Source organism: Diabrotica virgifera, chromosome 1, assembly GCF_917563875.1.
Source record: "Diabrotica virgifera virgifera chromosome 1, PGI_DIABVI_V3a".
NCBI classification, from domain to species: domain Eukaryota; kingdom Metazoa; phylum Arthropoda; class Insecta; order Coleoptera; family Chrysomelidae; genus Diabrotica; species Diabrotica virgifera.
In genome coordinates, this window is record NC_065443.1 from 313,602,611 (window position 1) to 313,628,430 (window position 25,820).

General features: G+C 33.2%; 1 protein-coding gene across 2 annotated transcripts; it reads left to right on the top strand.

Moving 5' to 3' along the window:
• Positions 1 to 11,544: 11,544 nt before the first annotated feature.
• LOC126886286 (protein slit-like) lies at positions 11,545 to 21,132 on the top strand. Of its 2 annotated transcripts, none has more exons than XM_050653160.1 (4): positions 11,545 to 11,693; positions 13,580 to 13,790; positions 16,695 to 16,919; positions 20,353 to 21,132. In XM_050653160.1, exons 2-4 carry the CDS (start codon positions 13,592 to 13,594, stop codon positions 21,045 to 21,047), a joined length of 1,119 nt encoding a protein of 372 aa, XP_050509117.1. In that variant the 5' UTR covers positions 11,545 to 11,693; positions 13,580 to 13,591; the 3' UTR covers positions 21,048 to 21,132. The 2 variants fall into 2 exon arrangements, with proteins under 2 accessions (XP_050509117.1, XP_050509123.1); XM_050653166.1 differs by lacking the exon at positions 11,545 to 11,693 and adding an exon at positions 11,736 to 11,789.
• Positions 21,133 to 25,820: the final 4,688 nt, after the last annotated feature.

Consider the following 25,820-nt stretch of genomic DNA (forward strand, 5'->3'; position numbering starts at 1 on the left):
ATGGATATTAAAGAAACCCAATTTGGATTCCGTAGAGGCGTAGGTACCCATGAAGCTCTCTTTGCATTCAACGTACTAATCCAGAGATGCTTGGACGTGAACCAGGATATGTACGTCTGTTTCATAGATTACAACAAGGCTTTCGATCAAGTCCGCCACAAACAGCTAATGGACGTCCTCAAAGCAAAACAACTACAATACAATGACCTTCGAATTATAACAAATCTGTATTATAAACAGCAAGCACACATACGCATTAACGAACCCATATCAGAAGAGCCCGAAATTAAAAGAGGAGTGCGACAGGGGTGTGTATTATTACCACTACTATTGAATGCATACTCTGAAGAAATTATGAAAAGAGCTCTTGAGGGAGAAACAGCAGGAATAAAGGTAAATGGAACGCCAATTAACAACATTAGATATGCGGACGATACTATCATAATAGCAGACAACCTTAAAGACCTCCAAAAGCTAGTGAATAAGATAGTTGAGTATGGAGAAGAATATGGATTATCAATAAACATCAAGAAAACTAAATTTATGAGGATATCAAAAACCCAAAATAATGATGGAAGCCTGACAATTAAAGGTCAAACTTTAGAACGAGTAGAAAACTACAACTATCTTGGCACAATAATTACTCCAAAGAAATCAAAGTTCGAATAGAGAAAGCAAGAACAAACTTCAATAAAATGAGAAAGGTACTTTGTGCAAGAGAACTGAAATTAGACTTGAGAGTTAGGCTGGCAAGGTGTTATATTTTCTTGACTCTGCTTTACGGGATAGAAGCATGGACACTTAACGCATCGACTACTAAAAAGTTGGAAGCATTTGAACTGTGGGTGTATAGAAAAATCCTGAAGATATCATAGACCGAGCATATAACACACAACGGAGTCATGAGAAGAGCCAACAAAAGACTAGAAATATTGGAAACCATCAAGACACGAAAGCTACAGTACCTGGGGCATGTTGTTATGCGTGATGAGAGATACAACATACTTCAGTTGATTATAGAGAAGAGAAGTGTAGGAAGGAGACGAATCTCGTGGTTGCGTAACTTTAGGGAATGGTACGGATGCACATCAACCGAACTATTCAGAGCAGCAGCATCTTCATAAGGACTGCATTGCCTGTGTTCCATATACTGTAAAGTCAAGGTGGGACGGACTATAGAAACTAATTGCTGTAGTATTATGTAATACTACGAAAAAGCGCCAGTGGCGTATCAAGAGTAATTTAACGCGACTGGTCAAATTATAAAAAATATAAAAATAATAAAATATTCTCATTAAATTTCAACAGATATCGCAACCACGGATAAGTGAGACCGCGGTTGATGAGTCCGCGGATAACGAGGGATTACTGTATTAGACAGAAGAGAATGGAGAGAAGTGGTAAGAAGAGCGCAAGAGAAATTGTAACGCAAGAATGTGCCATGAACTTTAAAATCAGAGCTATATATTTATATAATGTATTTTTAATAGACAAATTATTATTGTATATAGTAAAAAAAATGTAATTGTGTATTTCACGCCCAGGGCCTACATGGCCTGTTTAGCAAAATAAATAAAAAACGTAAAAGAATGCATCCAACACGAACTGAAGCAAACTGCACATAAACACCAATGATATTAGCGAGCACTAGGATCGACTAAAACATTGTCGGAATCGTGTAAAGAAATAAAACTAAAGACTAAAAACTTTGGCAAGGAGAATAGATGAATGACGAGATGCTCAATATATGGTCGAAAAACGGAGACAATGTAAGAACAAAGATAACAATAAATATAGGAAGATTAGCTAGAATGGACGATGGACAAAGAGCAAAGAGATCGAGGACTTTCAAAAATATACTACATTTCTACACAAGAAATGACAGGACAAGGATTAATGATACGCAATTTGGGTTTCGCAAAAAATGCCTAGGAACGCATGAACCTTTTTTTTATGCTCGAGGTTAGTATCTGGTCTTACATTTAGTTTATACTCAATATTAACATCAAACTCTAATTTTATATGTATGTCACTTTAAAACATAAATGCTGTACAGGATAGTTATATAATGTATATAGGGTGAGGCAGATAACTGGCCTATTAGAAATATATCGAGAACTAAAGGCAACAGAATTATGAAAATTGGAGTGAAGGGGTTTTGAAGAGTGATCTATTTAATGAAAATATTTTCACCTATTTGCTACTTCCGGTTATACCGGAAGTTGCTTATAACTTCTCCTCGATGTCATCTTTCTTAAAATATGAGGTCTTGTGATATATAGGGTAGTTTACAAGAAAATTACGCTTTTTTCTAAATTTCGTAGCAACATTCACACCCTGTAGAATTGTAGCAGTTTAACAACAAAAACTCTGTTTATGTTTAAATGGTTTTTAATATAGTCTACTATTGTTAAGAATTGTTCGTATAGCTAATTTTTTAATTTTAGTATACAGGATTGGTCGAAACTCGGAAAAAATATTCTCCTGAGTTTTCTTAAATGGAACACCCTATATTTTAGTATTGTAATGAAATGACATTTTATGATACTTTTTTATTTCTTAAGCACTGCCTATACCTAATTTCTTTTATTTGTGCTTAATTGGTAATTGAACCAACAATCTTAATTACTTAGTTATTTTGATAGCTCAACCATTATTGCTGATTTTAAGGATCAGTCTAAAATAATATGTATTCATTTCCGAAAAATTATTTGTGATTTAATATTTTCACGACTAACCTAATATAATTTCATGTATTTTTTGTTACAATTAATATTTAGCTTGAATCACACATAATTCACAATTTAAAGCAGTTAGGTATAGGGAATGCTTAAGACATACAAAAGTACCATAAAATATCATTCCCTTACAATACTAAAATACAGGGTGTTCCATTTAAGAAAACTCAGAAAATACTCATTCCGAGTTTTGACCAACCTTGCATACTAAAATTAAAAAATTAGCTATACTAACAATTAATAACAATAACAGAATATATTAAAACCATTTGAACATAAATAAAGTTTTCGATGTCAAACTAATACAATTCTACAGGGTGTGAATGTTGCTACGAATATAAGAAAAAAACGTAATTATTTTTTAAACTACCCTGTATAATGTTACAAAACCTAATATTTTAAGAAATAAGACATCGAGGAGAACCCAAAAATGTAAAAATATACAGGGTGTCCCATTAAAAAAAAGAATGTGTGTGTACTTTGTACGCACGTAAGAAGATATTCTTCTATTATATAGGTAATTTAAACGAAGTAAATATACATAACAGGTTATTTGTATTTTATTTAAAAATTAAACTAACTTTCTTATCTACCACTTTCAAAGAATTTTTATTAAAATAACGAAAAATAAAAAAAAGTATGAACCGTCCAGGATTAGAACCCGCGACCTTCCGTTCTCTGTCCCACCGCTCTGCCAACTACGCCATCGAGCCACTTGAATTGACACGTAAGTTTCGGATATAATTACACAACACGGCGACAAACTGTAAAATAGTTATGCCTACATATTTTATTATTTTACTACAGGGAAACACAAATCCAAAAACACAAGAATTATAATAAATAATACATTTCCTAAAACCACTAATATATTCTTTTAATGACTTATTTGCACGGTTACAGATACATACATACCTATCTTGAAAGATTAGCAATGAACTACATACTGTCAGTGTGCGCAGGCGCGTGGTTGATGTACAATTTTACCCTCAATCGATTCGCCGCTAAAGAAGAATATCTTCAAAAACGAAGTTATAAGCAACTTCCGGTATAACCGGAAGTAGCAAATAGATGAAAATATTTTCATTGAATAGATCACTCTTCAAAACCGCTTTATTCCAATTTTCATAATCCTGTTACCTATAGTTCTCGAGATATTTCTAATAGGACTTTTATCTGCCTCACCCTGTATAGGTACACTATCTTACAATAAGTCATGAAATTCGTTGCTGAAAAACTGTCAAGAACTTAATATCAAGGGTAAAGATAATTTTTACAAAAACACATGTTTTTTGTTTAGAAACTGTCCCAAGGTACAACACTGCTTCCTACATATTTTTTTGTGTTGGTTTTCTCCACACCCCAAATTTTTTTCCTGAAGTTTCTCCTTCTTTTCTTTTACTATTTCTTGTAATACTAATAATGATTTGAATTTCTACTATATTTATATTTCTTGAAATTTTACAGTTGGATAAATTTGCTTTACTAATATTTTTTAGTATTTACCTATATTGTTTATATTATTATTTTTTTATGTTTCATTGAGAAGAAATGAATGAAAAACGACACAGCAGATCAGTTATAGGAATAAGGAAAAAATTGTCACCTGGCTTTAAAAGAGACGATGCCTATTAAGATAAGAAACGTTTGACTATTGACTTAGTAATAATTTTGAACAATAGATTTTCGGAAATTATGATAATTACATATTCATTACGGGCAACTGCATTTCATATTTTTCGCAAGATAAAACAATTGACTCATCCGTATTCTGGGGTTGAGGTGAGTAATTCTCCAGATAACCATTCCCAAGAAATATTAACAAAATGATATTGCGCTTTTCAGATTTCATTTCTGTTTGTTGACGTTCGGTGCATTTAAATCTGCAGTGTAAAAAGTATCAGTTTGAATGTTAGGTACGTATTACAGAATACCTCCTTTTTTATTGTTCTACGGTGTTATTTAAGATATATTTTGTGTATTGTAAGCAAATTAAAAATTAGGTACTGTATGAATTTTTAAACATTCCCTTTCGCAGTTAAATATTAAAACGAATTAATCAAATAATACAGAACAGTGGCGTAGCAAGCCTCACAGGGGCCCCATATCAAAGTTTGTCGCGGGCCCTTATCCACGACTGACATGCGATAATGCTATAAAAATGTTCAACAAAAGCAGCAAAATCGCTTGTATAGAAATATACGTCATTGTCACTGAAAATTTTACAATTTTATAGACAAATCTTACAAAGAGTAGGAAAAAACAACAACAAATACAATTTACTGAATTTACATAAATCGTCAATATTACCTGCAAAAGAAAAGATAATAAAATAAAACAAAAACAATCTATTGCAAAATTTAAATAAATCGCAAATTGTTTAACACAACCTTAGGAACTAATAAGTTTTCCGTATCGCACCCAAATATATGTAGATAAAAATACTTTAGTTACTTGTACATAAGGGTAACCGTACTTTCTTAGTTGTTCATTAACCAACTCTTCTACAGAATGGTCTTTCAGAGAGATAGGCTTTCGTCATTTTATGGAATTTGGTGAAAGATGTTGCAGATTTAAGTTGTAAAGGGAGAAATGTAGGTGTTTACAAATTAAGCTAACAGTTTCTAGATTATGGAAGGATAAGTGTTAAAATTCCGTGATATTTGAAGAAGCTTCTGCAATGTGTCGTTGTATTGAGCTGCAATAAGGTATCCAACCAGATACCTTATGCAAATGTCGGATTCGGCAGCTGTACTACAACCATAAAAAGGAAGACCATATCGAAGGTGACACTCGAACAAAGAGATAATATTTTTCTTTCATATTATGTTATTTTGGAAGATGCTAAATTGCTAAGAAGGGACTATTTAAGTTTGCTATCTAAAAGATACCAAGAAATTTTACGGAGTCAACGGTACTAATCTTGCTGTTATTAAGAAGCAAGAGTTGAATATGAATAATTTTACTGTCTTATCCACCTTAAAAAAAAAAGAGAGTAAATTAGAGTCGGACTAGGTGTTTATTGTAAGTAGATCAGAAACTACAGTTGCATGAAGAGTTGCAATATTTGAGTTGCTCCAAGAGATACTCGTATCATCAACAAAAAGAAAAATGTTTCCCCGATTTTTAAATTAGTGATGTCATTTATAAAGATAAGAAAAAATAGAGGTCCCAATATTGAACAATAGGTATATAATTATAGATAAAGAATAGATTATAGGAAAATATACCCAAACAATACACACTGTTTCAAATATTCAAAGGTAGGTATAGCGATTACAAAAACTGCAATTTGGCATTATACATTATACAGTGTCTCACACCAACGGTGAATGTACAATGAAAAGTAGCTTGAAAACAAAATAGTTATGTTGTTATGGAATAACGGCGAGCCGTGTACCTACATACAATTTATTATAAGATAGATAAAGAATCCATTATACGAAAACGTTGATATCCAAACAATGCACAGTTTCAAAGCGTTTTAATAGTAAAATTGTAAAATATTTTGTTCAAATTTCTTAAATCGAACTTTTGCTTCGACGTGTCGGGACCCCTTAACATCGGGGGCCCCGTATAATTGATATGGAGGTAGCTACGCCTCTGATACAGAACAAAATTGAGTACTCAATATGACTTTGGTTAACTAAAAGACGGTTTGGACAATGAATTCATACGTTTAATTACTATATTCCTGGAGGCTAACACAAATAATTAAGAAAACGTACGCATAAGTGAAGCTCCAAGAAAACAAAATTTTAAGACCGTGCTTAATGAAGGGACACGGACACTCATTGCTCTTGTTTAATCATTCGTATTTTCTCTTTTTTTTATCCAATTTAGTTATTCTATCTTTTAATTTTTTCTTTGATATTTCTTTTCTTTGCTCTCTTTGCTTCTAATATCACCTTAGTTACATTGTTTTGGTTTGTCCTCAATTCTTTTCTAGTAGAGGTTCTTGAGTTATCTATCTAATTGCTTGATTTCCGTATTTATTTATTTTGACTTTTCCAGAAATCTTTCTAAGTAAACATAGCTAATATTTTTGTTTCGTGTTTTTTCTGTAATGTCCACGCCTCACTCGCATATATTTAATAGGTGAAACTAATGTGTTAAAAACTCGATAACTGTGGATTCCTGTCCATTGTCGAATATGATGCAGCCATGCCATCTTTTTACGTCCTAGACGAGATATCTTCGAGTACCAGTTGCTGAAAAGTTCTCCTAATATATTGTATGTGCCCTAAGAATGCAGTCTTCTTACTTTTTACATAATCAAAAAGTTCCCTATACTGGAAACACGTTCTTCTTAACACTTCCTCATTTCTTACGCTGCCCTTCCATGATATTGGTCATAAGTCATAAGTATCCCTGCAGTAAGTCTTTTTTGGCCTTAAATTCGTTCGAGTAGTTATTGTTGGTTCTAACTCTTACCCTGTTGTTGTATAGGTTTTTTACGGCGTCTATTAATTTCTGTCATCGTTTATCCATAGTTGTTTTCTGCGAACCGTGTCATACGCCCTGTTCAAATCGACGAATTCATGTTCTATCGTTTGCCATTCTTTTCTCAATTAATTACTGTTTTGTTTATGTTACAGTTCAAGTTGATTATCCAGTTAGAGTTGACTATTCCTAGTTCGAGTGAACTCAAACGGCTGGTTTTAGTAAAAGTTGATTATAAATTATAAATATAAAATGAAGATTTTTATTTAACATTTACTAGTAAAAGTAGACTCAAACTAGAAAAAGTATACTCTTCCCAGTGCCATTTAGTAAGAGTTTATTCACACAAACAACCAATTCTAGACATTAAATGTTACTGGATATGTTCAAATCGTGATAAGTAGTTGAATTGAAACTGTCAAAACAAAGAGACGCACGCTCATCAAAAAACCACGTGAGATTAATACTCGTATAATCTACATTTACTGAATCGATCCAGGAATAGTCAACTCAAACTAGTAAGAGTTGATTCTATTTTTCCCGCGATCAACTTTTACTAACAAGGGTTAGGAAGAGTCGACTTTAACTAGTAAAATTTAAATTCAATTTTTCAAATCAACTCTTACTGCTCGTTTTAGTTGAAGTTGACTCGAACTAGGAATAGTCAACTCTAACTGAGAATCAACTTGAACTATAACATTTATATTATGTACTTATGAACTTCCTGCAGTAAATTCTGCCAGATTTTATTCGATTTTTCCAGTTTTTCTTTCAGTATTTTCCCATATAATTTGCCCACACACGCTATCGCACTTATCCCCTTGTAGTTTTTACATAATATCCTCCACATTTGTAAAGTGTTGTATTGCATTAATATCATAACTTTTCTTATTTATACACAATAAAAAATTTCTGTGTGGTGTCAAGATATAAAAAGGTTATACTGTCAAACTTTGTCCCACGATTGATCTCCTTTTGGAAAGATATTAACAAAGACTTTGTGTTCGTTCAGTTATCTTCAATTATGTATTTAATACAACGTATTTGACCACTTGTAAGATCCTTGTTAGATATGTACCTATTCAAAAATATAATTTTTAATTTTGATTTGCCGCGTAGAATCTGAGATTCAGTTCAAGATATGGCAAAAGTCAATCACCATTTCTCTGCCGTTTACCTGTTTGTTTATCAATAGAAATACAAATTATCAGATTAATTTGTTTATTTTTCCAGATAGGGAATAAGGATGCTTATCTTTGTATCAATAAATTGTATATGTATATATGTTACAGTTCAAGTTGATTCTCAGTTAGAGTTGACTATTCCTAGTTCGAGTCAACTCCAACTAAAACGAGCAGTAAGAGTTGATTTGACAAATTTAATAACTTTTACTAGTTGAAGTAGACTCTTCCTAACCCTTGTTAGTAAAAGTAGATCGCGAGAAAAATAGAATCAACTCTTACTAGTTCGAGTTGACTATTCCTGGATCGATTCAGTAAATATAGATTATACGAATATAATCTCACGTGCTTTATTGATGAGTGATATTTATTTTGACCGTTTCAACTACTTATCATGGTTTGAACATATCCAGTAACATTTAATTTCTAAAATCGGTTGTTTGTGTGAATCAACTCTTACTAGATGGCATTGGAAAGAGTATACTTTTTCTAGTTGGAGCCTACTTTTACCAGTAAATGTTGAATAAAAATCTTCATTTTATATTTTAAAATCAACTTTTACTAAAACCAGCCGTTTGAGTTGACTCGAACTAGGAATAGTCAACTCAAACTAGTAAGAGCTGATTCTATTTTCCCGCGATCTGGGTACTTAAACTGTAACATATACAATCATTTAAATTAATGAAAGCTAACGGTATTTTCAATCAAAATAGTTTTTTGGACCTTTTGGAAATTATCAAACAGAGCCGCAGGTTGCCTGAATGAAACAATATGGAGAAATAAAAATATCGGGAAAGAAATGGCAGAGTTTACAAAAGACACCAGGCCGATAATGACATATGCGACAGAAACACGATCCGACGCGCGACGCGCGACACAGAGAAAATAAAAAGAATGCCAGAAACAGCAGAGTTAAACCCCTTAGAAAAATCGATGGTAAGGTAGTATACCTAATAGACCAAGCTAGAAGTACAGATATACGACGGAGATGCAAAGGACTGTGTAAGAAAAAGAAGAGTAGAATGAAACGATCATATAAAATGAAGAACAATAAACAAGATAGTAAAAACGGCGAGAGACGGGTTCCCAATACAAAGACTATGGGCAGACCAGGAAAACGATTGAATTACAACATACTGGAGGCACATTGAAAAACAGACAGAGTCATGTTTACACCAAAAGAAGTCTCATATTTCGTCCTAAGTCAAATACGCTAGTGCCACACTAATCTCCTCCCTTAGAGGAATTTAAAATTTAGCTCCTTTACGCTCGGTTTCATAATCAGTTAAAGTGGACTTTAAGTTTTAAGTTGGTACCCTTGTCAATGCAATTCATATGGGTAAATGTCAACGTTAAAGTGAACTTTAGTTAATGTTCACTTTAAGTTGATTATGAAACCGGGCGTTAGAGAATTTTAAATTTTTGAATTTTTCTTGAATTTCATACGAAGCAAGCAATCACCAAGTTGACAAGTTAAAAAAAACTGTATTACAATCCATATGCGTTTATCTACAGAACATAAAAAATTGAAAATCGTGAAACATAAAAAAGTAATAATACCACTATTTTAATGTTACTAACTAATAAAAAATTATCATTGTCAGTTATTTTAACAGATACGGAATTCAAACAGAGTGTATGTATATCATGTTCAACGAATAAACCTCTAATAGTAAGGACTTAACTGCAGCCTCTAAGTATGTCATATTCTCAGTTGATCAGTAGGTGTTTATTTAATCATACTATATTCACGGCTGACCTATCTTTTATACCCATCTAGTCCCCACCCAGTCTGTTATGTGCAGAGTCCTACTGATTTTAAAGCCCACCTACCAGCTCAGAACGACACGGTTTCTTGTGATTGCTTTATTTCTTGCTGTTCTAGTTTATTTTTAAAATGTTTCTTTTGTCGCTGTCCCTTGTTATTTAATATTTCTATGGTTTTCATTTTAGTTGGTACCCATTTTATATGAAATTCTGCTCAAATAATGGTGTAAATTGTATTCTGCCTCTAACATTTTTTATTTGTATTTTATTCATGCGTTTTTTTTAATAACGCGATCTACAATCACCGCCACTAAAAAATGTTTGTTTATGTTAGACATAATTATGTTTGACAATTTATAACTTAATTATTTGTGCCCCTATTTTCAAGATTCTTGCACCAGTTTGTAGATACATGTATTGATATCGTTTGGTATTATTCCGGTAACTCAAAAATTTTGCTTGCATGGCAATATACAGGGGTGAATGGAAGCGTTGCATTTTCTCCTAACTTTAAAAAATTCTGTGGAAAAATGGAAGAGCTGATTTTGTTTCATAGTAATGTCATATTATTCTTATTCCGGAGGCATCGCTAGAATTTTGTTTTTTGAATTGTCGGAATATCTCTTTTCGTGTAAGAGCTGTACCATTTTTTGTAAATAAAAACACCGATGGGCTCATAAAATAGAGGTTGGATTGATAAGATTAGAATGGCCCGCATGTAGCCCAGATCTCAATCCTATTGAGCATTTATGGGATGAATTAAAAAAAGCTATTCGGCGTCAGCTTAGGCCTCCAGAAAATTTGGTACAGTTATGTCCCTGGTAGATGAATATCGGGCTATTACCCAGGTAAGGATAACACATCTTTATTCAATGCCAAACATATTGCGAGAGGTGGAAATACCGCTATTGAATTGTTTTGTTGTTAATTTTGTTAATTTTAGTGCGTTTGGTATTTTTAATTAAAAAAACCTTCATAAAGCAGTGTTTTTATTTACAACTCTTACAAGAAAAGAGATATTCAGATAATTCAAAAAACAAAACCTTAGTGATACCTCCAGGATAATACAAAAGGAGTATGAACAAAATCAGCCCTCCAATTTTTCCACAGAATTTTTTAAAGTTAGAAGAAAATACAACCCTTCCATTCACCCCCGTATAATGCCATCTAAGCAAAAAATTTTTGTTACCGGAATAATAACAAATGACATCAATACATGTACCTACAAACTGTTGCAAGAGTCTTGAAAATTGGAGTACAAATAAAAAAGTTATAGATTGTCAAACTTATCAAAAATTTTGGTTGGCGGAATTTTGTACCGGTGAGTGTATTTGATTAAGTGTCTCCTTTTTCCACAGAAACTGAAAATAATACTTGTAATGAAGTACCGGCCCTGTATTATCAGATTCCTGTAATATATGTATCTATGCAAAGAACAACTGATAAAGCAATTATTTTCACACTGATACGGGATAGAGATCCAATAATGTAAACGTGAGATGCCTGATTTGTAGACATATAGTATTTCCTTACTCATTCACTTAAAAAAGGAAAATAATTCGCAGTAAGTTTGCCAATTGTTAATTACTTAATTGATGTTCGTAGTTTTGTTATCAGCGTAGTATCGTTGCAGCTTTGTCTGGACTGAAATTTGGCTTGAGTGCGTCTATAAATAGCTATTACTTTCAAAGATAACTGAAATTATATAAAATATTATGATTATATTGGTTAAGGCCACAATTATTACAATTAATTGTGGCTTAATCCATATAAACATAATATTTAACTTAGACAAGCCACAAGAAAATAATTTCAGAACCATTTTTTCAAACTGAAACTATAATTTTTCTCCTTATTCGTCTTTTTCCCATTACTAGTTCTCTGTTTTCGTTCCCTACAGCACTCTATTCACCCAGTCACCTTCTCTGGGGTGTCTATCTATTATAGCAGTTCCTATTTAAGTTTTTCATCTTATAGCACAGGTCTCCCTTTCTTTCTTCTCTCCGGCTGGTCCTAGTCCAATATTCTTTTCGGTCACCTGTGCTCTCTGGCATTCTTTGTACATGTCACTGTTTTCCAACTTTTTTGTAATTGAGCATTCTACTTCCATTCTGTTCCATATTTCCTGTTCTTATTTTATCTTCTCTGGTGATTTGTAACAATCTTTTCATAAAGTCTAATTTAACTGTTCTTATTTTCGAAGTCGGAGAGAAGAGGATATGGGACTACTGATGAAGAAGAAAAGACCTCCGAAATCGGTATAGACTCTTCCTGCACTCTCCGATTTAACCAGAGCATTATGCAGCTGGATCGTAAAGTTAGCTATCCCACTCCGAAAAAAATGACATTTGGAGTTTATGGAGCTCTTCTCGAGATGCAGAATCCATTGAGAAGGTCCATTAAACCCCTTTGTCTAAAAGTTTTCTACCCCAAACTGTATAAAGATGTGTCCTGAGCCCATAGTTACTTATCCTTAGTCTATTTAAGGTCTTTTTAGACTCAAGACGTTCCCCTGTACGTCGTATACGAAGACAGTACATGAGTGCGACTTGGCTAATCTTCTTCCCCCAAAGTCCTAAGAGATGCATCCTCCTAATCTGGTTAAATTGGTAGATAGGAAATCCGGTATGTGGGTACTCTTCAGGAAGTGAACCTGATATGCTGCTTGCGGTGGCTTAATAAGCCACCAACATGGCTTTTTAGACTGCCTTAAGCTTCTTCACAGTCATATTGGCTTCTAGGAATCCTGTTAGTACTACCACAAACTTAACTGAAGCGGTAGCTTCGCTGTTCAGTTCATGAGCTTCTTTCGGGTGGTGAGCTTCTGTCTGACCTGGACCTCTTTGGACTTTTGAGTTTCGTTTTATTTTGTCATGGCCTCTAATGGTTTTAACGACATTGTTCTTCTTTTTTTCGTTTATTCACCATATTGGTCCCAATTGTCACCCTAGTGCCTTATAGCCTTCACCACGGAATCTTACAGCTTAGCTTGGAGATTGTTTATGGACTATCTCCAGTTTAGATTCGCTTGGTTCAGTTTCAACAGGAAAAGGTGCAATCAAAGATTACACATTCCCAATCATTGTTGGGAGTACCCAGCGGTCTCAGGACGGTTTAAGGAGGTGCATACTTCTAAAACTCCTTTGCAAAACAGCAACTCGTCCCCTGGAATCAATTCTTCCCCAGTTCAGCCTTACACTGATTAGAAAAGGAACACATCCCTCAGCCCCTTTATATACCGTCTGGAACTATTTAATCCTGGCGCCTCCTTGTCTGTGATGCTCCAGACATTACCAAAGACATTCAAATCCGAAAAACAATGTATAATTGCTATATGAATTTTTGACAACGTTTTAGTTTTAAGCTTTTACAGTTTTATATACTGTAGATTGTAGATTAAAAAACAGTAATTACATTGTGAAAACTTACAATGGTATTTTATATTTTCAGTTTTCCTCAAAAATGAGGTTTTCAAAAAACCCACTAGTGTTCATAGTGGCCATTTTTGCTTATAGTTATGGTTTAGAAGACAGTTGTCCATCTATGTGTAACTGTACAGAAGAACAAGTTGATTGTATGAGCAGAGACATAGAAGAAGTTCCCGATTTTGAAACCTTGACCAATCGTCCGCAAGTTATCGATTTATCTGGCAACAAAATAGGTGAGTTTCATTCAATTTCTAATTATTATTAACTCATAACTTTTTTGTTTCTCATGAGTACCATTATTTCAATATTTAAGGTTTTTATTTCCTTCGTTTTTATTTCTTTTATTCCGGAAATTGCTTCTTTCAGTATTCCTCAAGTGTTCCAGTGAAAAACAGATTTCAGGAAAAACAAAAATAATGAGAAACACAGATGACCCCAGAAGTATAACTATAAATAGACCAGTAAGGATCTGTTTTTAGTTGGATGTGAGAGGTGGCATTCAGATTTTTGCGGATAAAGTTAGGTGATAACTTCGTTAATAATAATTGATTTATGCTCCTTCTCAAATATATCCGGAACATTAATAAAAAAAAAATAAAATATTTAAAAATTTCAAAAAATTTTGTTTTTTTCTACTTTTTTTGCTTATAACTTAAAAACTATTCATTTTAGAACAAAGTCCTATAGGAATAAAACAAAGATAATTAAATTTTCTATCAGATGCGATTGGTTAAAAATGTCTTAATTTGCTTGCCCTTGCAAATGTCCCTTGCTTCAAAATAGCAATAAATATAAAATAAGGGAGCAAAACAAGCCTGTCCTTATTCAATGATTTTCCATTACTTAGGTTACACTTGGAACCTTCCTAATTCGCTTAGAAAATTTTTGTAATGTGCTAAAACCGTCCACCAAATTTCTTTAAAATTGACTTACTAGATTTTGCATAATAATTTTGCAATCTAAACTTTTTTAAAAAAATTAAAATTTTTTAAAATCTTGCACAACAAAAACTAGAACATACAAAGATTTGTCAATTTTTTTACATATAAAGAAGTACTCCACCTATCTAATGCACGTTACAGAATTGAAATCGGAGTATTTAAGCAGCCTCAGCAATGTTTTAGTTATAAACAATCGCTGTGGCCGGGGGGGGGGGGGGGGGCTCCTTTATTTAGATGGACTTAAGATCCTTTTTTAATGTATTTTGACCCGTAGAACACGAATTTTTTGGGTAACAGTTGATCCGGATGTCGATAAGATTGTTATAAACAAAAAACTTGAGGAATTGCATAAAATCGATTTTTCGCAAAATAAAAATTCGCATTTTTTTGTATTTCTTGGGTAATTCTAAGCAAAAAATGTTCTTACAAGTTTTTTCGTAGGATGCATAGTTTTCGAGATAAACGCGGTGGAACTTTCAAAAAATCGAGAAATTGCAATTTTTGAACGCGAATAACGTTTGATTAAAAAATAAAATAGCAATTCTGCTGACAGCATTTGAAAGTTTAAGTCAAATTATACCGGTTTTAATTATTTGCATTGCTAAAAATTAATTTTTTTATTATTAAACAAAGCTATTTGTTTATAAGCCAAAAAACTGTTTATAAATTTAAAACATTTCTGGGGCCCCTTAAATAATCCGATTTTAATTCTGTAAAGTGTATTAGATAGGTAGAGCACCTTTTTATATGTAAAAAAATTAGCCAATTTCTAAATGGTCTACTTTTTGTACAGAAAGATTTTAAAAAAATTGAACTTTTTTAAAAACATTTAGATTGCAAATTTATTATGCAAAATTTATTAGGTCTATTTTAATGAAATTTGGTACACAATTTAAGTATGTTACAAATAATTTCCTAAGCGAATTACTAAGGTTCTAAGTGCTACCAAAGTGGTTAAAAAATATTGAATAACAATAGACTTATTTTGCCCCCTTATTTTGTATTTATTGCTATATTGCAGAAAAGGTAATACCTTAAGACATTTTTTACCAGTCGTATATCACACAAAATTCAATTATCTTTATTTTATTTCTCTACGACTTTGTTCCAAAACGAATCGTTTTAAAGTTATAAGCAAAGAAAGCAGAAAAAAATCGATGTTTTTCGAAATTTTTAAAAATTTTAATTTTTTTATTAATGTTTGATATTTGAGAAGGAGCATAAGTTAATTATTATTACTGAAGGTGTCACCTAACTTTATCTGCAAAAATCCGAATGCCACCTCTCACATCCAAAAATAGACGTTTTTTCGCAGATCCTTACTGGTCTAAAATGGCAGTGATATAGAACAAGTCCAGGAATATAGGTATTATTTACCTAGGCCAAATCCTGAAACTTGACAAAGAGAACGAAAGTGTGAAAATTACTAGAAAAGCAAGACTAGCATGAGCAGGATTTGGAAAACTTAGTTGGATAATTAAAATCCGCAGAATACCCCAATACTTAAGGAGCCAAGTGTTCAAGCAGTGCATCCTTCATGACATGTGGACATCAAACCTGGACTTTAACCAAGGCAAATATGAATACACGCCACAACAGAAAGAGCAATGTTAGGTATACGACTGTCAGATAAAAAGATTAACGACTGGGTAAGATAAATTACAAAAGTCAACGATATAACAACAAAAATTTCCCAAACTTAGAGCTTCGCAGGCCACACTGCTAGACAAAAAGACCAACGTTGGAACGCAACAATACATTGGAGAACCTATGAAAGTAAACAAACGATCAAGATGAACGCCACAGATAAGATGGGTTGATGATATTAAAAGAATGACCGGAGCAAACTGGAAATGAGTTGTTCAGAATTGAGACCATTGGAAGGAGTTGAGAAAGGAATATGTCCAAACATGGACGATAGAAGAATACGATGGATTTAAATAATATTATGTAATTCACCAATTTCAGTCAGAAAAGTTTTTGACCGAAGAGGGCCGATAGGACAACGAACAAGACTAAGAGACCGAGACTTAGGTACCAAGACAACTTAGAAAATGATTTGAAATTGTTCTGAAGAAAGCTTTGGCTCATAAAGAGCTGTAACGCCATTGACGATGATGATGCAATTCACCTAACTTATGTTGAAATTTAACTAGTTCATTGACACGATTACAAATATTTTATTGTTACTTTTAGCAATGATAGGTGCATATGATCTATCGTTCGAGAAGAGCTATATGGTCAAAGAGCTATATCTCAACAACTCTGAAGTGATAGACGTCGAGGACGAGGCGTTCGATGATTTCGAAAATCTTCAGATGCTTTACTTGGGAGAGAATTTATTGCGAGTGGTACCTGAAGAATTCGTCGGCGATTTAACGGAATTAATCTTATTAGATCTCTCTGGAAATCCCTTTGAAGGTAAGTACGTCTTTCAACTGCCTTTCTTTCTTAGGGATCACATTAAAAGACATTCATCATCATCATCATCCAGCCTCAAAAGTCCACTGCGGAACATAGGCCTCCTCCCCTCGTTTACAACCCCATCTATCCTGCGCCGCTCTCATCCAGTTTTTATTTACCTTTCTTAAGTTGTCAGTCCATCTTGTAGGCACTCTACCGACGCTTCTCTTGTCTTCTCTTGGCCTCCATTCTAATAACCTCTTCGTCCATCTGTCATTCTGGCTATGTGTCCTGCCCATCTCCACTTTAACCTGGCTATCCTCTCGATGACGTCAGTCACCTTTGTTCTTCTCCTGATTTCTTCGTTTCTGATTTTGTTTCGCAGAGTTATTCCTAACATTGACCGCTCCATTCTTCCCTGCGTGACTCTTAGTTTGGTAGCCGAGGCTTTAGTTAAGGTAAGTGTTTCTGATCCGTACGTCAAGACTGGGAGGACGCACTGATCAAATACCTCTCTCTTTAGGCATGTGGGCAACTCACTTTTAAAAGTTTCTCTCAGTTTTCCAAATGCTGTCCACCCAAGACCTATTCTTCTCTTCAGTTCATGAGTCTGGTTATCCCGCCAATCGTAATTTCATGTCCCAGGTATTTATATCTATCTACGAGTGCTATTTCCTTCCCAAAAATACTGATGTTCTGGTTGGGTACCAAATTTGTCATTATTTTTGTTTTCGAGATGTTTATATTTAAACATACATTTCTGTAGCCACAACGAGTTCTTGTACCGTCTCTCTTGCCATAACTAGATCCTCCGCAACTATGACTATATCATCGGCGAAGCGTAAGTTGTTTAAGTATTCTCCATCTATTTTTATTCCCTTTGTCATCCAATCCAAACTCTTGAAAGCATGTTCCAAGACCGTATTAAAAAGTTTAGGTGACATTGGGTCTCCTTGTCTAACCCCCCGTTCTATTTTTATGCGATTACTATTAGTATGTAATTTGACAGTGGTTCTTACCTGCAAGTATATTTTGTGTAATAATTTTGTATATCTATAATCTAGCCTGCATTCTTTAAGCGCCTGTAATATTTTGCTAAGCTCAACTGTGTCGAAAGGCTTTATAAAAATCGATAAAAACTAGAACTAGAGGTTTATTGTATTCCACTATTTTCTCTATTAGGGTTTTTATACTTTGTAGATGGTCATTTGTTCCGTAACTTTTTCGGAATCCTGCCTGTTCTCTTGGTTGATAAGTCTCTAAATTTCTTTCCATTCTCTTAACTATTATTCGCGTAAATAACTTATATAAATGGCTGAGGAGGCTAATCGGTCTGTAATTCTCTAAATTGGCTTTGTCTCCTGCTTTGTGTAACAGAATCATAGTAGCGTTGTTCCAGTCTGTTGGAATATTGGCGTTGTGAAGGCAGGTATTGAAAAGTAGTTTAATTTTTTCAAGTAGTATATTTCCTCCAATTTTTAGTGCTTCTGATACTATTCCATCTTCGCCTGGGGTTCGATTATTTTTCATTTTCTTCAGAGCCTCTTTGATTTCTGATTTTGTTATATCGGGCATTAAATCTGATCCTTGATTTAATATCCCAGTTTTTACTGTAATTGGAGGTTGCGTATTGTCATCTTTTTTTCTTGATTTGTATAACTCTGTGTAGAACTCTTCGACTATTGTTATTATTTCATCTCTGTTTGTAGTTTCTTTTCTAGTTCTGTTTCTTAGTTTGTTGATTTCTATTTTTCCTTTTTGTACGCTTACGTTCTTCAAAACTTTCATGTGCTTATTTTGCTCTATTGTTTGTTTTGTTTTTTCTACAATGTAGTTTCTTATGTCTTTTCTTATTGCCTTTGTGATCGTCTTATTTCTTTGATTTACCGCTTCTTTGCTGGAACTGGTATCTCCTTTCATCTGTCGTCTTAGTTCTATAAGAATTTTAGTAGGTTGACTTAGTTTTTCATCTTTTTGGTTTGTTGGACAATATTTAGTTTGAGCCTGTTGTATTGTGGTGATTATTTGTTTATTCAATATATTAATGTCTGTTGTTGTTGTATCTTTCATGTATCATTAATATATTTTTCGAACTCCTGAATATTAGTTGGTTTTGCCCATTTCTTTGGGTGTTTCTTATTTATCATTTTGAGTCTTTCCTTTTCGATCGATATCGTTATTTTAGCTCTTACTAACCTGTGATCACTGCTTGTACTGAACTGGTTTAACATATTTACGTCTTTAAATAATTCTTTTTTGTTTGTTAAGAAATAGTCGATTTCGTTCCTTGTTTTTCCATCAGGACTTTCCCAGGTCCATCTTCTGTGTTTTTTCTTTTTAAAGAAGCTGTTCATTTCATAGATATTGTTTTCCAAAAGAAAAGTTAATAGTTGTTTGCCTCTATCATTTCTGCCTTCGCTTCCAAAATTTCCCAATATTATTTCAGAGGGGTCTTCCTTGGTACCTATTTTGGCGTTGAAATCACCGCCTATTATTAAGAAGTGGCTAGGATTTTCCTTGATTGCACAGGATATTTGATCATAAAATATTTGGACTTCTTCGTCTGAATGGCCTGTAGTAGGTGCGTACGCTTAAATGAACTTTAGGATATATTTGGTGCTAAAAGACAGTCAAAGACTGTAAACTTGATATGGATTTCTTCTTCTTCTTCTTACAGCACCGTCTTCTATTGGAGGTTGGCTACCATCACAGCAAGCTTCACTTTGTTGGCTGCAGCTTTGAACAACTCTATTGAACTGCACCCGTACCACTCCCTTAAAGTTCGCAATCAGGAAATCGTCCTACGTTCCACATTTCACTTTCCCGAGATTTTTCCTTGGATTATGAGCCTTCACAGGAAGTACTTTCCCCCCTCAACTTATGTGGCCTAGATATTCCAGCTTTCTTGTTTGCATGGCTTTTATGACTTCGCATTCCTTCCCCATCTTCAGCAAAATATCTTGATTTGTTACTCTCTGTCCATGGTATTTTCCACATTCTCCTGTAGCAGCACATCTCGAATGCCCCAATGTTTTTGATGTTTATCTTTTTTAGTGTCCAAGCTTCCATGCCGTACATCAGAACAAAGAATACATATCACCTTAACATTCTCTTTCTCAATTTTGATGAATGATTGTCTCATTATTTCTATTCGCCTCGTAGGACTAATTTCTCATGTCAAGTTCAACTTTGTACGACTTTCTTAGTTATCTCTTCGTCATTGTCAATATTTACGTTACTTTGGTCTTGTTCTTCAGTGTAATTGTACAGATTATTGAAGTGTTCAGCCAGGTTTCAGGTTTAATAATGTTTGTTTGAATTTCCTCATTTAATTTCTTATATTTATTCCTCTTAGTATATTCCATACCTTCTTTTGACCTCCATACATTTCATACTTCATTTCTAATAATGTTGAATGCTAAATATCCTGTAATATTTTATATTATTCCAGGTAAAATGCCCATAATACGATCTGACTCCTTAGAAGTACTAGCTTTAGCCAAGTGTCAAATAACAGAAGTAACAGCAGAAGCCCTTAGATATTTGCCGAATCTCAGATTGCTTCTGCTTCCAGAAAACAACATCCAGTACATACAGCCCGATGTATTCCAAGACGTGTCTGAATACTTCTCCATCAGACTCTCCTACAACACCTGGGAATGCAACTGTAGGACCATGGAACTGTTTAGGTTCCTCGCAGACAAGAAATACCTCGACTTGACCGAACCCTATCAATGTTCCACAATTGATGGTAAAATTATTAATATCTCCGATTTTCAGAGTATGGATGAGTTTAAAAATGGATGTAACGCTACAGAGGAAGAAACACTACAAAGGAAGCAAACAATTGGTGTAGGAAGTTTGTCCAGAGAAGAGAAAACAAACTCCAGCGAATCGTCCGAAACAAACTCGACAAAAAATCGAACGGTGCGTGTTGTACAAGAAGAAAACGTAATAGTTATTAAAGAGAATGACAGTAACCTTATATTTGGTGTTTCCTTAACCACTATCCTAGTATCAGTATTAAGCTTTTTGTCTGGCTTACTTTTGGGGTTTTTTCTTAATCATTTTATAAGGCGAAGACAGAACTTAGAAGAGTCTGAAAGTACCACAAAACTTATTATAGGAAATAAAGTGCCACATTAGACTTTATCGATAAGAAAAAATATTTTCTTACTTTTCTCTTGTACATGTCATTTATTACGTTTTTAAATAAAATTAAATAAGCTAACTTAGATTCTTTAATCCTTTTTTATTTATATCTAATAGCAGCACTAGAACCCATCCCCAGAAGGAATAAATACATGAAATTTAGCATTAATAAACGAGATTAAGACCTTTTGAGTTTCAACAAAAGTTTTTAGCGAATTCGTCACCACTATAAAGACGTATTACTTCATTAACTACTCGTCAAACATATCTTGAAACTTCGTCTTATATACAGGGTGTCCAGAAACTCTACCGACAAACGAAGACAGGAGATTCCTCAGGTAATTTTAAGACAATTTAACCAAATTCACCCAGTCCGAAAATGCTTCCTAAGGGAGCTAGAGCTCTTTGAAAATGGCGTTTTGTAACTAGTTTTTCTTAAATACATCCAGAACGCTTCTAGTTAGAAAAACAAAAATTTGTACGTATTTGTATTTATCTTCCAGAGATAAATCGATTCCATCCATTGCGAATTTATAGTACCGGTCATAGGCGTCCGTTTTGGGTAGGGTAACGGTTATTTTATCGCATAACTTTTTTTATCTTTAAATTTTAAGATTCTTTCACTTTGGATTATTAAATTGTGTAGTATGCTAGTACTAAAAGGTACTCTTGATTTAAGTCGGTAGGAGACACCGTTTTCTAGAAAAATCGATTTGAAAATTTTTCGTCTCTTGAATTTGAAAAAAATTTTGAAAAAAAACGGTGTATTTTACCAACTTGAAGCAAGAGGAACTTTTACTACTAGAATACCTCATAATTTAATAATCTAGTGTCAAAAATGCTTAAAAATTAAAGACAAAAAAGTTATGCGATAAAATAACCGTTGACCTACCCAAAACCAACGCATATGACCGATGCTAGAAATTCGCAATTAATGAAATCGATTCATCTCTGGAATATACTTGAACGTACAAGTTTTTGTTTTTCTAAATAATTTTTTTTGAAATTTTTTTTTTGAAATTTAAAAAACGAAAAATTTTTCTAGAAAACGTTGTATCCTATCGACTTAAAACAAAAGTACCTTTTACTACAAGAATACCTCACAATTTAATAATCCAGAGTCAAAAATGCTTAAAAGTTAAAGACAAAAAAGCTATGCGATAAAGTAGCCCTACCCAAAACGGTCGCCTATGACCGGTACTAGAAATTTGCAATGGATGGAATCGATTTATCTCTGGAAGATACATAAATATGCATACCAATTTTTGTTTTTCTAAATAGAAAAGTTCCGGAGGTATTTAAGAAAAACTAATTACCAGACGCCATCTTCAAATAGCTCTAGCTCCCTTAGGAAGCATTTTCGGACTAAGTGAATTGGGTTGAATTGTCTTAAAATTATCTGAGAAATCTCCTGTCTTCGTTTGTCGGTAGAGTTTCTGGACACTCCGTATATTAGGCTCCATCTCCGATGCGCAGTGGATAGCAACAGATGTAACGCTACAGAGGAAGAAGCGCTAGAGAAGAAGCAAACAATTGGTGTAGGAAGTTTGTCCAGAGAAGAAAAAACAAACTCCAGTGAATCTCCTAAAACAAACTCGACAAAAAATCGAACGGCGCGTGTTGTACAAGAAGAAAACGTAATAGTTATTAAAGAGAATGACAGTAACCTTATATTTGGTATATCCTTAACCACTATCCTAGTATCAGTATTAAGCTTTTTGTCTGGTTTACTTTTGGGGTTTTTTCTTAATCATTTTATAAGGCGAAGACAGTACTTAGAAGAGTCTGAAAGTACTACAAAACTGATTATACAAAATAATGTGCCACATTAGACTTTATCGATAAGAAAAATATTTTCTTAGTTTTCTCTTGTACATGTCATTTATTACGTTTTTAAATAAAATTAAATAAGCTAACCTTAGATTTTTTAATCCTTTCTTATTTATAGTAATAGCAACATAGAGCCCGTCCCCAGAAGGGATAAATACGTGAAATTAAGCATTAATAAACGAGATTAAGAATAAGAAAATTCTCGAGTTTTCAATAAAATTTTTTAGTGAATTTGTAACCACAATAAAGACGTATTACTTCATTAACTAATCTTCAGATGTATGTATGCAGAAACAATCAAGTTACTTAAGGAGATGGGTACGTATTTTCGGCTGCAATGCTATTCAAATAGAGATTCATTTTTTTCTAATCCTGAGAAAACTAATAAGTATTTTTGAAAAATTTAAACGCAGAATGAAAGATTACGTTATTAGCGAGGACCGAAAGTCCCTGAGAACTTCTATAATGTTTATTTTAATAAGCTACAGGGGTGAAAAACTAAGAGAAAATTTAGTGTGATTTTTAATTTCAAATATCTCATTCAAAATAAACTTTTTATTTATTCTAAGGGACTTTCGGCCCTCGGTAATAATTTAGTCTTTCATTCTGCGTTTAAATTTTTCAAAAATATTTATTGGTTTTTTCAGGATTCGAAAAAAGTGAACACAATGTCCGTGGTAATATTTTCCAAATATATCTTTGTCTTACAACGCACTCAGTCGAATAGAATATTGTCAGCATACTGTCAGTCAGACAGTGACAATTTTAAATATTTGACATGGCATCGGGAATATTTTAAGTTGTTGATTAAATAATATTGATATATAGTGTATTTGATAAATAATTGATTTAAGACGTGAACTTAATAAAAAGTTATTTATTGTGTATTATTTGTGGAAGATCCAAGCAGAGAATACATAAGGATAATATATTCTGTGATCCAAGTATTTTGTTGTTAAAGATGTTCAAAATTGTAAGCGTTCCATAGTAACAATATAAATATTATTAAAAAATCACTTTAACACTTTTCCTCTTTTCTCGCTGAGTATTAATTTTTGTTGTACATATAAATTATTACAATCACTGGATACATAGTTAGTGAAAAAATTATCACATTTATTAACTGAATTAATAATTTGCAATTATAAAAATAACAGTTATCCAAGAACATTCAAACGCCATCTCTTTAAATTAATGATGACATTTTCAAGTAGAATTTTATATCCATTTATTTATTTTAAAATCCATACCAGTGTGAATTTTACTACACGTAATTTGCCGTGTAAAGACAGAAAAAGTAGGGATAGCAGTAAAATATTTTCGAATTATGTACCGATGGCCTTAATGAAGAAAATGTAGACAATATTTTGAAGTGTTTTAACGATATCTACGATACGGACCAGATTACAAAATATTTGCTTTTCTTTGCATTTATCTCCATACCCATTTTGATAAAGAAACTTTTCTACGGAATTCGAGGTATTTCTTTGAATTGGTTTCAATCTACTTCGACGATACGAAACAACTGGTTACAGCAAATGATACAGACTCTAGTCTCAAAAACATTGTATGTGGGGTACCGCAAGATTCTTTATTAGGTACTCTACTTTTCCTTATATTTATTAATGACATCACTAGTTTAAAAATCGATGGAAAAATTTTTCTTTTTGCTGATAATACCAGTATTACATGGAGCAACTCAAATATTGCAACTTTACTCGTTAGAATAATCTTTACTGACATGTTTTCATCACAACACATTCTACATACAGATACACACTTATACAAGGTGTTAGTAAATAAGTCTGAAAAACTGTAAGGGGTAATTCTACATGAAAAAATAATGACAGTTTCCTCTATAAACATATGTCCGCAAATGCTTCGTTTCCAAGATACGGCGTGTTGAAATTGTTTTTTCAAACTACGAACTTTTTTATTGCTCTAAGACCATTTGAGATATGAAAATTAAATTTGGTGGGTTTTAAGAGTCATCATTGGCGCGCCTACGGGTAATGGTTTGAATTTTTTTAAAGAAAAAAAAAAAAGAATGTGTGTATACTTTGTGCGCACGTAAGAAGTTATACTTCTACTACATATTATGTGATTTTTAAGACAATACCAAAAATTTTAAAAAATAAAAGAATAAAACGCACACAAACACATTGAAAAATGCCACAAAGAAAAAATGATTTCTGAACGATAATAATTGTTGGCAAAAATTTTAAATACGCATTTTCTGAAAAAAAAAAATTATATAACAAATATATTCTTGTTCTCATGATCATTTTTCAGTGCGTCACAGTTTTTCGATTTCTCTCTAATGCATTAAGTTAGATGACACGGAAAAAGCGGTAGCTCCGTGATTAAACACAAAAATAATGCAGCATTACAATGGTTATATACATAAGATGTCTATTCCTAACCTACGTTTGATTCGTTGATATTTAGAATGCGCGTTTTTTCTAGCCAATCAAATACTCTTATTACGAACATTTGACGAAAAGTTCGTCCATTTTGGCCATTTTTTAGAAGTGTCAAAGAGTCAAATGACGGTTATTATTCAGGTCAGTATTTTGTGTACCTGTCATTTTGAAATTCGAATTCGACTTCCCTTGTGTTTCACAACGTTTTTGTGCATTATTTTGTGTTTTGGTCTAGAATTTAGTTCGTTAAAAGTTAGTCATTGGCGTGAGGAGACTAGAGACATTCGAGATGTACCGAAGAGTGCTAAAAATCTCATGAGTAGATAGAATAGCCAACGTGGAGGTAATGAGACTTACGCATAGGGAACGAGAAGAACTAACAAATAAGAAGAAAACTGAGATATATGGGACATGTGATGAGAGATGTATATCTAATACTCCAGGTCATTATGCAAGAAAAAGATCCATAGTAAGGAGACGTAACTCGTGGCTGAAGAACCTTAGGAACTGGTTT

Excerpts from the sequence above, each read along its gene's own strand:
- LOC126886286 (XM_050653160.1), top strand. The coding sequence starts at position 13,592 with ATGAGGTTTTCAAAAAACCCACTAGTGTTCATAGTGGCCATTTTTGCT. Across the intron at positions 13,791-16,694 it reads TTTATCTGGCAACAAAATAG|CAATGATAGGTGCATATGAT; the intron begins GTGAGTTTCATT and ends TGTTACTTTTAG. Across the intron at positions 16,920-20,352 it reads CTCTGGAAATCCCTTTGAAG|GTAAAATGCCCATAATACGA; the intron begins GTAAGTACGTCT and ends ATATTATTCCAG.